At 42.5% G+C, this 15452-nt stretch overlaps 2 protein-coding genes across 10 annotated transcripts in view; one reads left to right on the top strand and one right to left on the bottom strand.

The window, feature by feature from the left end:
- Positions 1–551: 551 nt before the first annotated feature.
- On the bottom strand, positions 552–10028 carry LOC117903215 (protein retinal degeneration B). 9 transcript variants are annotated; one of them, XM_034815111.1, is made up of 12 exons: positions 9664–10028; positions 8827–8971; positions 8572–8763; positions 8104–8514; positions 7692–8029; positions 7095–7133; positions 6367–6442; positions 5066–6298; positions 4824–4961; positions 3798–4765; positions 3561–3733; positions 552–967 (listed from the first exon to the last, which is right to left on the bottom strand). In XM_034815111.1, the coding sequence occupies exons 1-12, from the start codon at positions 9739–9741 to the stop codon at positions 910–912; spliced, it is 3849 nt and encodes a 1282-aa protein (XP_034671002.1). In that variant the 5' UTR covers positions 9742–10028; the 3' UTR covers positions 552–909. The 9 variants fall into 9 exon arrangements, with proteins under 9 accessions (XP_034671002.1, XP_034671004.1, XP_034671001.1 ...); XM_034815110.1 differs by lacking the exon at positions 552–967 and adding an exon at positions 1486–1723; XM_034815112.1 differs by lacking the exon at positions 552–967 and adding an exon at positions 2084–2171.
- Positions 10029–12780: 2752 nt separating this feature from the next.
- LOC117903214 (sn1-specific diacylglycerol lipase alpha) overlaps positions 12781–15452 on the top strand; it is a 30597-nt gene continuing 27925 nt past the window's right edge. The window contains exon 1 of the mRNA XM_034815101.1: positions 12781–12794. The gene's annotated coding sequence lies outside the window, so the exon portion shown is untranslated. The remainder of the gene's footprint in view (positions 12795–15452) is intronic.

Below are 15452 nucleotides of genomic sequence, written 5' to 3' on the forward strand. Positions count from 1 at the left end.
TCTGTGTATATAGTAGAACTTCAATACATTCAAATATACATACATAGGCTATATATACTTCATCATCATCAGGTCGCCTTGAGTATCAGATCCACTCTGTTCTCATTTCAAATTCGAACTCTACTCTTATTTGGTTTCGATTTTCGTAAAGATTTTTTTTAGTTTTAACTTTTTTTCTTTGGTATCACAAAATCGGTTTTTTAATTTATACATTTATACATACATTTCATATTTTTCAATGTTGATAAACTTGTTGTTCAACTTTTGACCAGCATAAAAAGTGAATTTATATTTCCAAACAACAATTTTTGTTTTTTTTTTTAGTACAGATATTACAATACATATTTAACCCTTTCGGTTTTTTTTTTAAAGTTGGTTTTTCATTTTTTTGTTTGGTAGCGAAAGACTATCACATTTATGGAGATTCTAATGTTTTCTTGCTAAGTGCCTAAAGACAGAAGAAGTTTTGGGCACAAATATAAATATAATTTTTTTGGTTGGTATTCGGAAGCCGTTAGTATGTAAATTTTGTTTGCTGTAAGAATTGTTTGGTTTAATCAAGAAATGCATTCAATTTTTTATTTGATTTTGCAACGCCTTTTCCGCACTCGCCTTAGTTCTTTGGGTCCAGTTTTTTTTTGGGAGAGAGAGAGTGTTATAGAGAATTCTTTCATCTTTTTGGTTTCCATTTTGTATTGTACCATTTTGTGTTTGTTTAGTACCAAATTGATTAGTTTCTGCTTTGTGTTGAACTTTGTTCGCTTTCATATGTTAAATGGCTTTAAATATTAAATATCTGTTTTTTCTTTATTTATATATATGTATATATATAATTGTATATATATATGTGGTATATAGTTTTATGATCGGTTTCACATTTATTAGGTATTTATTTTCATTTGTGTTTCGTTAAGTGGTTTGGAAAACCATCAAACAACATGAGGAAACAGTCTTTCGTTCCAGGTACCTAAGGGGAATACAAATTTAAACATTATTAAGAATAGATAGATAGATAAATAGAATTTCAGTATTTCACTTAGATGCTAGGCTAAAAGACTGTCAAAGTGCAAAATATTTCGATAAGCTCTTCTCTTGACGCTCCTTTTTTGGATTTTTTTCTATACATTTACTATCATTATATATTTAATTTTTAAATGAATTAAATGCTTAAATTAGTGGGTACACTTGTAACTAGACTGGGCCCTCGCCTTGATCATATTTAGTATAAAGATATAGATTGTAGTAGTAGTGGGGAATACTCACCGCGTGACTTTTGGTTATACATATGTTGTACAATATTTTAGTTTTCTCATTTTTGTTAATAGTATTTTGCTTTCATATATGTATATGTACACCCAACCCAATATTTTGTTGCTATATATCGCGCATAGTATATAAATATATTAATATTTATATTCATGTGATATATACAGAGGTGACATATATGGGAGACATCAATGTTGTTATCCTTGATATTATATACTCTCTCTTTTTGCTAGTATGCAGAACGGAATGCAGGATTGCGCGGTGTGCTATAAATCTTTTTGGAGTTTGCAGTTCTTTTTTGGGTTTGGTGTGGGCTTAGTTTGTTTTGTGGTTGGCTTATGCTAAGCGTTTTTCTAGTGGGAACCGTCTCTCTGGTGTGGCTATCTAGTGATGGCTCAAATAGGTTTTGCGCTTCAGATAGCCGCTGCGTATGGGCGATGAAAGTCCGGTCTCGTTGCTATTTTTTGCATGATTGTTTTTATGATGATTTTTTAAAATGTATTTTTATGTTGTGTTTGTGTGTGATGTGTTTTTCTCAAGCAAATTTTTGTTTTTTTGGTTCATTTATTGTTTTTCGTTTATTATTTTTGGAAAAAGAGAGACAGAGTTATAGTTGAGTGAACAGATTTGAGAAATAATTTAGCTGGTTTTATGATTTTTTTGCTTCACAACACCAATTAATCAATCAATTAATTAATAAATAAGATTCTCAGCTAGAAATGCTTTAAATACATTAAAAAAAAAAAAAAAATACAATAAAAAACTTAGTTCTGTGTATATGTTTGTATTGGGTGTTCCATAAAAAACTAGAACTAACACCAATTATTTGCTTCTACGTTTGTGGGTTTATTAAATGATCTCTTTTCATAACTTTTTAAACTTCATTTGTTGCTTGTTCATGCAGCCTGTACGATCGTGTGTGTGTAGAATGTGTGTGTGTAGATTGTCAGCGTGTGAGCGGTGATGGATATACAATATTTGATGAGACGTGGTGGTTTTTATATTATTTTTGTTTGTTTTAAAGCGTTTGTTAAAGCATTTTTCGGTTCATTCGTTAAATCAAAGAACAAACAAAGAAAAGATTACATAATTTTAATTGGAACATTATAAATCATATACATATATGTACATACATACACATATGGGTATATATTGGAATATATTTTTGCACTCATTATATCAAACTAAAGATCTTTTCTATGCACTGCTTTTATTTATTTACATACATACACACGTATGAATATTATTTATTATTTTTGTTTTGTTGCATTTTGGCATAAATCTTCGTATCGAATTTTTTTGTTCGGCTCGCAAATCAAACATAATATCAACATCAATATAAAACTAAAATTAAAATAATAATAATACAATAGGTTCAACTTATAGCATACGTAATACAGCATTTGTTCTATGCGAAAAAAAACAACAAACAAACAAAGGAAAAACCTCTATGGGGGTATACTTAAACGATAACAGGGAAACACAGGTGAAAAATACCAAAATAACAATCTATAAGGACGACTAGCTCTTTGGGTGTTTGGTGTTCTTTTGGGGTGAGGTTGCATTTTTTGAACTCTTTGTCAGTCAACCACGAATGCCGTATCCTCATTTAGTTGGCCAAGACTGTGACTGTGACTGTGACTGTTGCTGTTCTGATGCTGATAATGATGGTTGCCGTTCCCCGTGTTGTGGTTGTGGTTGTTGTTGTTGGTTGCCAATTGCAGCTCGAAAGCATTGCTACAGGTGTTGAGGAGTGGTGGAGGTGGTAGATAGGTTGAGTGGGCGGGCGGGCAGGCAGAACAGGGGGTGGCAGTATAACAGATCGTGGGGGGAAAAGTGCAGCATCAAATTAGTTGGTTTGGAGGATACAATCATTTCGAATTGGTTTTTAGTCAAGAACAATTTGAATTTGTTTACATTTTTGGATGAGTTTCGGGCTGAAGGCTTTTAGCGAGTACACAGATTAACAATAACTTATCACAAGACGGCATTGGGGCAGGTGGGTTATCATCTTCTTCGAAAGAAAGGCAAACATAAATAAAGGAACACAAAAAAACAGAAAGCTACAAAAACCGAACTAAGAATTTTGCATAACTACGAATTTACACATACAAATGGTGATGCGTGTCTAAACAAACACAAACATTGACAGATACACAAGATACAAGATACGTGAGAGTACAGATATACACAACAAGTCAAGTACGGGACGGATTAGTGGTGGTGGGGGGACAGATCACAGATACACAAGTCACACACACACAAATCGGCTCGAACTGGCACTCGAACCTTACCTTCGACGTCGCGGATTTGCCGTCTGGCCGGGCAAATTGAAACATCCCCTGGGTATGACCATTCGAGCGTTCCCCTTGGCTGGACGCGAGCCGCCCACTGTCTGAAGCCCCGACAAATGTGCCGCATAGCCATCGCTCAGCACAATGGCATTCGATTGCAACTTCTTGCTCACCTAAGTAACGACAGAGGCATACAGTTAAGGACACTGAAGAATAAAGAGAGGGTGGAGCACTAACCTTGCCGACAATAAAAATCTGATCGGTACGCATGCCCACATTTGTGTAGACAGTAATATCCTTGCTGCTGCCGTAGGCGGCCGTAATTGAGATTCCATGATTCTGCACCAAGTTATTGAGATAGGCGGTCTTGTGACCTAATGGATCGGTGGACAGCCCATCGGCGAATGAGATCAATCCATGGGGGAAATTGTGCTGGCTTAGCCACGAGACGACACGCTGTTGCTGCATGTCCGGCCGCCCGGTAATGTAGATGAGCAGATAGCCGAGCTCCTGCCAATGGCGGCAGACATCAACGGCACCGGCACGCACCTTGGGATCGCGACCCGTCACCGACATGGAGGCGGTAAAGGAGCCATCAATACTAAAGACAACGCACTCGGTGAGTGGCGGCACCACGGCCATGTAGCAGTCCACCGATGTGTGATCGCCACGCACGACCATCTTGACCGGATAAATGCCATAGCCGAGGGACAGCTGTTCGGGTATGCTGTAAGAGATGCGTCCATTTTTGTCCGTCATTTCGGTGGTGAGGAATGTCCACTCGCCCGCCGGTGGATCCTTCATAATATGCACATCCACCTTCTCGCCATGCAGCGTGATCATGTCCAGTGGTCCGTACATGAAGCGGGCATTCAAACGCTGCTCACGTCCCTCCTGGACAATCACATCGTTGGCCCGATGATTGGCGGCCACATTTTTCAGCTTCACCGATGTGCGCTTCTTGATCCACTTTTCGCGCGGCTGCCCTGGATGGAAGGAGGCCGCATCCTTGTCGTCGTTGGATCCCACAAATGGTATGCCCTCAAATTTGCCAATCTGTCGCAATATAAACGCAATCACATCGGGGCTCTCCCAGTAGCTGGCATGGAACAGATGCGGCAATGCGTGAGCGGGAAAATTGCTCAGACCTTCGGGGCAGTACAAAGCATAGTCCAAGCGCTTGGTGCCCCACCATTTGTTTTGAACTGCAGATAGAAGGAAAACCATTACGATTCGTCATACTCTCCTGGCTGGCTGTCTTACGGGCATGAATTGTACTGAGTGAAACATTCTCAATTAGTCCTGAAATCGTGCTCTGCATGGAGGCATCCGAGAGGCGACGACCGGCAAGTATATTGTTGCCATCGTTAAAGTGCTGCGGATGTGATTGAATAACCTCCACTTCAAATATAAAACAGAGGGAGAAAGTGAGAGAAATATTCGTTTTAGTGTACTATTCTCGAGCATTCGCTTCTGCAGCTCTTCCTTGTGCAATAAATACTCACATAAATGTAATGGCTGTCCATTTCCCAGTGGATATTTGGCATAACGTGGAACATTGACCGGCGACAGTATGGAGAAGCGTGCACTAAGCAGCGGCTCCAGCCGCGAGGCAATCGGATCGGTTGGATGGAACAAATTGTAAACCTGGTGGCAGTTCGGACGCACCAACGCCGTCTTGGAATCATGTAACTTGCGTGCGGCCAAGACAACGGACAGCGGCGAGCCGAACATGAAAAAATCACTGACTTCAAAGTCCAGCTTGGCGGCACGCGAATCGCTGGACGAACTGGAGCGACGACGACGCGGCGATGGCGCCACTAGCAAACGCTTGGCATCCAGATCGGCCTCGATGAAACGCTCATCATCGTCCAGTCTAGAGTGTCGGCTATTTATCAGATGGGCATTGCTGCTGCCACCGCTGGCAGCAACAGCGTCACCGCCCGAGTTTGAGGCCCCCGATCCAGCGGTGCCTGGCTGACTGCCATTGGCGCGGCACAAAGCCTCGTATGCCAACAGGGACCCCATGGAATCCCCGAGCATTACAATCTGACCGGAGAAGCCATGTCCCTCTTCCGATTTCAAAAACTCATGATATACAATATTGGCTGCTGCCACCGTCTTATTGACGGTCTCATGGAACTCGGGCGAGGCCACGGCCAGCAGGGGTATGGCTCCAATGGGTACATCGGCTATGTTCGGTATATCCGCGGCCGACGGCGAAGCATCAAACGAGTATGGACTGAGGCTGGAGAGTATCCCCAAAGCATCGGTGCATATCGATGGACAGGGCACCATTTTGATCGTCACATGGGTTAGCAAACTTGGATAATGCTGCCGCATCACGGCCTCAAACGAGCCGCGGAACGTGGTAACATCGGATTTCTTCGCCGTAAGCTCACTGGCGGCATCCAGCACACTTCCGGCATGAACGACCAGCATCAGTATGGTGGTTGGACAAGATGGTGTGCTCGGCGATCCTGGCGGCGACGAATCATGGCTACGATCCACACTGGCCGAGGAGCGCAGCTGCCGCTTGTTGCCCCGCTCCGAGGCGACGCGCATTAGAAAGTCCTGATTGAAAATGCTATCCTCCTGTTTGCCACCAGCGCTGTGGCCGCGAACACCCACCACAGAGCCACCACTGGAGGGGCCACCATGGGGCGGTGGGCTGTCATCGCCTTCGCCCAGCAGCTCCAGAGAGCTCCATTTGGCCAGGGAATTGGTCTCATTGGTGTCTGTCAAAAAAGTAAAACTCGCGGTTATGCTTTCTGAATGCCCTGCATAAAAGGAAAGATGTACCTACCGATACAATCAAAGAACTCCTCATCAGAATTTGACTTGGAGTCCACTTCCAGTCGTTCCATGCGCCAGTTGGCCACCTAAGGATCATCCGTTACATATTCATTATTTAGGTACAATATCCAAACAAATATTTACAACGTTTCTGCGCTACTTTTGCTTTTGATTGCAGCCTAAGCATATAACGAAATATAAGTTAACAAGTGGCAGCAGCAGAGTGATTATTTCACTCTACTTATTATCTCTACAAAAACGAAAGCTCTACGAAAGCCGGCGAGTAAGGCTAAAGCAACTGCCTGGCAGCAGCAACATCTGGCGGAAATCGTCTGCGAGCCTCTATCCAAGTCTCGAGTCGAACATGTTACTATTCTCGAGCATTCTCTTTTGCACTATTCGCTTGTGCGTCTCGAGTCTAGCATTCATGTACCATGGCATGCGTTTTCTTTTGCACATTTCGGTTGATGTGTCAGGACTTTTGACCGCGGAGCACTGCCCTTTGACGCCAAGCCTAGACTTGAAAGCTGCGAGGCAACTGCTTTTTGCATTTGACCTTTGCATAGAAGCTAATTCTACCGCTACAAGAGAGCAGGGAAGAGTTTTGGTTAACATTTGGTGGATAATCTTTAGGGGTTTTGCCTGAGTAAATGACTAGCGATTGAGGATTGGCGAAGGGATTAGAGGAGTGAGGATTTTGTTTTACTTGTTTACTTGGCGTCTAACAACGTCACTTACATGTCTGCGAGGCGCTGTCTTGGCATGCGGCTTTTTTGACTATTTTTTAAGGATAGTTTTAGGTGGGTTCATTTTGTGGTGGTTGTATTGTTGTTTTGATAATTTTTTGTGTGTTTACGAGAGAGTGTGTTGTTGCAGTTGTTTGATGTTGTCGGTCGGAACGTTGGTTGGAGGGTTGGAAATTATAGAGAATTATTTGCAGCACATTGAAAGGACAAAGCGAAACAGAAACAGTCACGCGTATCGGGTACAGAGACAGATAGGAAACATACACACACAGAGAGAGAGATAGAGAGAGACAACAAAATAGAACATTTGTATACATACAAGGATACTAGATGGAAACTGAACGTTCGAATCTAATTGGAAATTCATATGGAATGATCTGCCAAATGTTCCCAACGATTTGCAAACATTTTCGGTTAATTTTCTTATTAAAAGAAACATTAATTTTAGTATGGCATTGTTTTTGCTTGAAATTGAATTGAAATTCATTGAATTTCCATCGGTATAGTCGGAATCGAAAAATCAACACCAAGAGACAGCAAACGGTGGGCGAAACCAAAGGTGGGGGATTCGTGCGCCATCGTCTCTCACCTGCAGATCAAAACTGTGCGCCGAGCCCACGGGAGAGTGTAGAGCACCCTTTGAGCCAAATTTTCCCTTGTTGGCCATCTGTATGCTCTGCGATCGGGAACGCTCTTTGGCGGTGCCCTGTGCGGTGCTGACCAGATCAACGCCAGTGCCAATAGCATCATTCTCATCCTCATCGTCATCTTCCTCCTCGCCCTCCTCCTCGTCGGAGCTGACCTCGGCACTGGGCGGCTGTTGGGTGACAATTGGCGGTATGGCCGGTGCTGATTTCTTTCGTTCGCTGCCACCCGTTGATGCGACAGCAGTGGCCGCCGTGCTTGTGTATGCTTCGGAGGTGCTATCTGAAAATGACAGAGACAGATAGACATAGAAAGTGTGAGTGAAAGAAGACAGGTAGAGAGAAAAAGAGACTAACCATCGCTGCACTCTTCACCGCCGCCCATTTTCTTGGCCAGTGCCAGCTGTGTCTGACGCTCCAGCTCGCGTATATCCTCGATGGTAAGGCCAAACCATTCATCTTGCCAGGCCCAGGCCTGACGATGTGCCCGCAGCATCATTTTGCGCAGTGCCACATCGTGTATGAATTTCTCCAGCTTCGTTTGCATGCCCCAATATCGAAATTCAACGCGACATATCTTATAGGCCGTCATCAGGGACATGTTACGGGGTGTTGGCTGCTTTTTGCCTTTAACCTCGCGCCAATACTCGTCCAGCCAGTCGTCGGCTAACGGGCCACGACCCGTCTTGTCTGATATAAATTGCTTGGGATCCTCTTCCTTCACATAATCGCCGCCCCATAGCTGATCCTTAACAATATCAATTACATCTGCAAACAAACATAAGAAATAAATACACTATTTTATATATATTTGCCTTGACTGACCGACAATACGATTTCGTAGATCGCTGCCCGACAGCTGAAAGACATTCTCCTGATAGCCATTGTCTGGGAAATAGTAGGTCTCAATGTCCAGCGAGAATTTCTCTACAAATGGGCAGGTGTAGCGTGTCCTTGTGTATGGATACGCATTCCATGCCTCCTCCTCAACGGTCAGAGCACTCTTTGGCAAGAGGCCTAAGAACGAAATTAAAATTAATAATCATTTAAGGAGTACTACGTGCAGGTTGTTGCACTTACTCTTGATCCAGCCTGGCAAATGATTACCCACATGATATATCTTTTTCGTATATTGGCCGTTGCCGCCGGGACCATCCTTATAGGGTTCATTGATGATTATTTCAACGCCGCTGCCCTCGCCATGGCTCTCCTCGCGACTCTTTTTCTGTTTTGTTTGTGTGTTTGTTGGAGGAATAAATTAGAGAATTATTATCATGGAACACTCGAAAATATTCCATGCAGTGCATTTTCGAAGTAAATGTGATTCCACACGATGTTTCTCAAATGTAAATGTAATTCTCATGCAAAATAGATAAAAGTCTACAAATATTTTCCAAAGGGAAGGAAAAATTTCGAATTTCTCGAACGAATAGGGAATAGGGTCCATCAGGAATCTCTCTGTCGTAAACATTTCAAATTAAAAGAAAGCGGAAAAATGCGCTGCTGCTGCGCGGCTGCTGCACTGCCCTCACGTACACGCGTACTACAGTGATTCGTACCAATACCAATGTTCCGTTTTGCGTGCGTCTTCACACACAAACGCAAAAACGTCTCGTTGATTGTATGGGTGCCGAGCCCTGCTCTAAACTGATAACTCTTCCTTGGCCCTACAATTGGTTCTATCGAATAGATACATATCCAAGGTCACAGAATCGCCTGAGAATCACCTGTTGGAGTTTGCTTCAAAAGATCTTGAAGAAGTTCTAGCACACGAATATTAGTTGCTTCATCCATTGCGATGAATTACATATGTTTTGATTTCCAGGAAAGATCTGTTATCCATTACTCCCATTGCGCTCAAACTGAGATTAACTCTTTCCCTCCCTCCGTTGTGGCCAGGCACTTGATTCCACTTACCGCTATCATGTACAGCTGGGCAATCCGATACTCCTCCACGGTGAGGGGCAGCGGTATACGGTACTCCTTAATCAACATAATGCTTTCTGTGTGTGTGTCTTCTTTTTGGAGATTTTTTTTTGTTTGTTCACTTAAATGGTTGATGGATCGGATCCCTCCTCCTGCTTATCGTTCCCGTTCTTTCCAGTTGCCTATTGTCTTTGGTATCACGCTCGCCCTTTACCTAACTCGCTCGCTCTTCTCTTTCGCTTAGGCAATCATCGATTGTAGCGGTACATGACTGGGGGCGACGCTGGCGCACGTCGCAGTGCCAGAAGAGAGAACATACATACATACATACATATGTACATAAATACGTCTATGACCTGCAAACAGAGGTTGAAAAGAAAGGAAGGAATGAGAATAAGCAAGGTTGGCCAGGGAGAGGTTTGGGGTCTGGCTTGGCTGGCCATTGTTGATATGGCTTCTTCCCTTCCTCCTCGCCGTCTCTTCCCGCATACGGTTTGAAAATGTAAATTGCCATTCAATTTATTGATTTCAAGACGAAATGGACGGGGACGGGACGGGGACGGTGACGGGACGGGGACATATGAACCAAACAGGCAGGCACTCCAGATAATCGGATATGCTCTTTGGGATCGGCATGCGGGTAGCGGAGCGGAGGCAAAGAGCAACGGCAACGACACTAGTGTGTGTCCGATAAGGTCAGCAACGACCGACCGTCCGTCTCACATTTCTCTACACTGTAGAGTCTACAACAACAAGAACATATAAAACAACAAATTTAGATTATCGTGCACACTTGTTTTTGTTTTAGTCACCTTGAACCATTTTCTTTCTTTTTTTGCTAATTGGATTTATTGTTGACTGCTGACAAAGAGGAATACCAAGATATCGGTAAATGTACATACATGGGTCGTGTGGTGGTCACCTTCTGACGCATTCCGAATCGCATTTTGACCTATCGGAAAGTGACAGAAGGTGTGGTTTGACAGCGGCCGCAAACCACCATACACATAAATATGTACAAATGTATGTACATATGTGTAATGCTTGTGTGAGTGGGAATGTGAAGAGTGCGATATACATACATATGTACATATTTATATATTTGTAGTGTCATTTTAGTGGGGAGAACAAACATACATACATATGTACATACATACATATGGAAATTATTGAAATATTCATTTTGTTTATAGGACTCTAACCCATCAAGCACCCACCCCTCTTCACAGCGTTGGCCACCGCTTAAATCTTATCTCCCAATTATATTAGCAAGCTGAGCATTGAAATGGCACTCGGCTACTAATTGGAGGATGATAAAATTGATGAAAATTACATTCTACTGCCCTCCGCCACAAGTGGTGCAGAGAGGGAGAGAGCAGGAGAGCCACAGAATTGCAGCAGCATTCAATCAATAATTATTGGGTGCACACAGAGGAGGAAGAAGAAAGAGAAGCACAAAAAACAGCAGCAGGCTTGGCAAGGGGCAGAAAGGTGTGCAGCGTGGAGGGGTTTAAGTGAGAGTGGAATGGCAGTACATGTCATGACAGTTACATGGACAGCCAACCACCCATCACATACACACACACACACTCATAATTGTGCATTTAAGCTACAGTCGGCAGCATAATTACATATACATATGTATATTGTCGACTACCATGGGCCGAAATCTACTAAATTGTGGAATGACAAACGTCAGTGTCTGGTAAGATATAATCAAAGATACAACCAAACGAGATAAGGAAAGTACATATGTAAAATCATCATGAGTTTGGGCTTTCAAATGATAAACTGTATACGTGCAATTTCAAAGACGTCAGAAATTTATAATATATAATAATTATAAATGAAAGCCTCGTCACACAAACTGAAATAACCTATACATTTTCTCGGACTGACAGTTATTTAACCGTTTACCGATCGTAAAGTGTGCAATTGAAACCATGACTGGGTCCCACTGTGCACGAATACACATGCAAGCACGTACGCCAATAAAAAGATCGTGCAAAGTGCACATGGCTGTCAATGCGGTGGCTTGTGTGTTGTTTATGATTGTATTTTGTCAGTTTCCATTTTATGATGTGACCAAAGGGTACAGTGCCAAAACCGTAATGTGCGGTGGGGTAAGGGCGGAGGTAACACTGTGTTGGCATGGTATATTTTATTCCGGCGACGCAGCGGCTGCAATTGCAGCAGAGCGCCAGCTGCCTTTAAAAAGGAAAAGAAAGAAATTAATTTGCGCTATTTCAAAGAAGGCTAAGCAACGACAATGCCGAACAGCTGCTGCTTTTGCTTTTCTTTAATGGATAAATTGCTATGGTAATTGACAACAACAAAAACTGCCTCATGCGAGAGAGTGAGCGAGAGAGAGAGAGAGATATGGGGGAGATGCAGAGAGCACGAGTACGGTAAGCGCATTCAAGCAGAGACAAGTAAATGCGAGAGATGAAAAAGCCCACACCCGGAAGTGCCAGGGGGAAAGTAATAGTAACGAGTAGTTAGCGAACAGTACAAAGGTCTGAAATAAACTAAATTTAGCTTAAGGTAAAAGGTTAAACACAATTAAACCTGTAACATCTCATCAATTTAGTCAGATTACAGGGTTGACCTACATATTCTATATTTGACTTAAAAGAAGCCAAACCAGCAGCCCTGAAAGGGGCACACAGGCACGCACACAAATACACAAAGGTCGCTAGTTCACTCTTTCTTGGTCTCGCTCTTGCTCTTTTTCCCCCTCTCTCTCACTCTCTCTGCAACTGCCTCTCTGAGCACACCTGTGGCACGCTTTATGTTTATTAATTATTTATAAATATAACAAGGCAGCAAAAGCAGCAACAACGTAAAACAAGAAAATAAGAAGCAACAAGCCAAAGACGCTGCAAGCACATCCATTGTCTGCGTGTACATACATATGTACATATGTATGTACATATGTACATGCATGAGTACTCGTGTGTTTGTGTGTGTTTGACACATCATATCTAGCCATATGGCCGGACAAACAGTTACAACAGGACCGAGAACGCATTAAAAATCACTTGCAAGAGCATTTCAAACTTACACCAGCGGCCACAAACAACAACAAAAAATTGTTTGTTTGCAGCTCAAAGGAATGGAAAGTCTTATCAGCCACTAGCTGCAGCTTTTTGAGGGATGGAGGGCGGGACCTTGAGACCTGGGCCACAGCCAACAACGCAGCTTACGCATTTACGCACTGCTTACACTCGCTCACGCTCGTGTACACACACACACATACATACACAAAATACACACTGGCAGGTACAGGAACAGTAGCTCGCTTCGCTACACACAGATGCACGGATAACTGCTGCTGTTATCCTTAGCAATTTTTTGCTAATTTCAACAATTTCCACGATTAAAAACACAATAAACAATGCCGGAAACTCACATTTTTATCATTCACAGAGAGGCATCTGCACAGCAACCAAACAAAAATAAAAACACAACAAAAACGTGAATAGAGTAAATATGTAGCTGCCTAGGCTCTATTTTCTTATAAACACAAAACTTTATCTACGAATTTTTTCTGAACACTTCTCCAGGCCAACACAGAAGAACATTTTTTTTGTGCTAGCTTTTCTTCTTAGGCTGCTTGCCTTATTTTTTGCAATCAAAAACGTACACACCAAAAAAAGAAACGGAGCTTGCGCTGGCTGCCGCCGCGTTCGGTGCGGAGAAGGGGATATATTGCAGCATTGATATATCGATAAATAGACATATGATTTTTTTGCCGTTGATAATATTAGGTGATATTGGCTATCAATATGGATATTCTATTTGATATATACACGCAACTAATTTTCTGAAGGTTGAAAGCGCCAACCAACTGCTTTCTGCTTGGGGCCGCGGCCGAGAGCACACTGAACGAAGCAGCAAGCAGGGCAGACAGAGCCAGCCAGCCCCTGCTGAAAAGCAATGGAGAGTCACAGCACGGCACGCATGGGGTGATTCCAAGAAACGTTTGCTTATGTATGTATGTGAAATGAATTAAATGTATTCAGCCAAGAATGAACATACATACATATGTACATACATATAAGAATACAACAAGTTTATGGAATTAAAAGACAACATTTCAAATGCTGTTTAAAAACAATGCAGCCCAGCCCTTGTGCTATCGATATGAGGCTATTCGATATATTAAAAAAAAAATGTACGAATAGTTTGAAAGTCTCTTATAATATTGGCCATGCCACGGCGAACGGAACCCAGAACACCCCAGTTGGCAAGTTGGTCAGTTGTGCGCATCAAAAGCGCGCGAGAAAGCGGCATAGAAAATTGTTCATTCTCCTCTCTTCTCACACGCAGCCGGGTGACGAGACCGAGACGCTGTGTTCGCGTAGGTGACGCAGTTGCCTCCAAGGGGTTGTAAATTGGATTTATGCATATCGGCCAATGAATAATATATGTATGTACACATGCAAATATAATTTCCCTAAGAAATTGTAGTGAACCTGCTACAAACTGCTCAGTGCGCGTTGGGTTGGGTGATTGGGTATCCGTTCCACCGCAATCACTCTCCCAGTGGAAGGCAGGAACGAGAGGAGGCGAGATGGCTGCAAGCTGCTCTTTGGTAAAAGCATTCTAACACCAAGGTAAGGCCAGTATCTCCTTCTCTATCTACTCATCTCGTAGTCCCTTGCACCTTCCTTACCCTGAGATTAGATTAAGGTACAGGCATACATACATACATATGTAGATTGACAGACGTTGACAGATACATATAGAGAGCGGAAGGCTGAGATCCGTTAGTCCAGCAGCACTGACGTAAAGGGCTTCCAGGTGTATTCTACAGATGAACTGAACCGACGATAAGCCACCCACTCGTATCAAAATGTTTAGTAACGAGTTGTCTCTGTCAAAGTCATAGCAAACATGTCACGACATGCTCAGCATTTTGCTTACGTTTTCAGCGAACGAACGGAATGGCCAAAATCAACAAATAAACAAACAGACACGCCAAATGCTCTTCTCAGTTCGGCTCTCTCCTCTTCCCACTGTCTGTTGCTCTCTTTGAACATTGCCGTTGTTGTTGTTGTTGTTGTGGATTTTCGCCTATTCCTCTTATGCATGTGGATGAAGTTCAACTTTGACATTTACAAAAAACGGAAAGTGCACAAGGCGCATGCCCCAAAAGCGAAAGCAACAGTAATTGAGTTTGGAAATGATTTAGTTCAAAATAATGCCATCTTGCACCAAGCAGTGCAGTGAGTGCGCAAGCAGTCGAATCTGACACTAGTTGCCATTTCCCCTGCCGCTCTCTTGAGATTTCTGCCTATACGGATGCACTGCTTGTTTAGAGGCAGTACCATAACGCTTCGAATACATATTTACATACAAATATATTATAATTTTCAACATATGTACATACATACATAAACATACTATGTTGTATACATACATATGTCAATTTAATGTTTCCAAATTTGGATTAATTGTATTATGTACATATGTATATGTACATATGTACATACATACATACAATATTAAAGCAAAACTAAGCTGCGTTTATACGATGAGTCTGAATCGCAGATTCATGTGTACGTGTGATGCTCGCAATCTCATTTCACGCATACAATCTCACTGATTCACAGAAGCTTTTCAGCTATGTCTCTCTCCTTCTGCCCTCAGCTAGGATCCACGATTCATGCCAAATGATTCAACGTGTGAACAAAGCATGAATCCTCACATACATGAAAGCTCTACGCTATTCAGACTCAGCGTCTAAACGAACCTTAGGATCTTTAGTTTAAGAC

This window comes from Drosophila subobscura, chromosome A (genome assembly GCF_008121235.1).
Source record: "Drosophila subobscura isolate 14011-0131.10 chromosome A, UCBerk_Dsub_1.0, whole genome shotgun sequence".
NCBI lineage: Eukaryota > Metazoa > Arthropoda > Insecta > Diptera > Drosophilidae > Drosophila > Drosophila subobscura.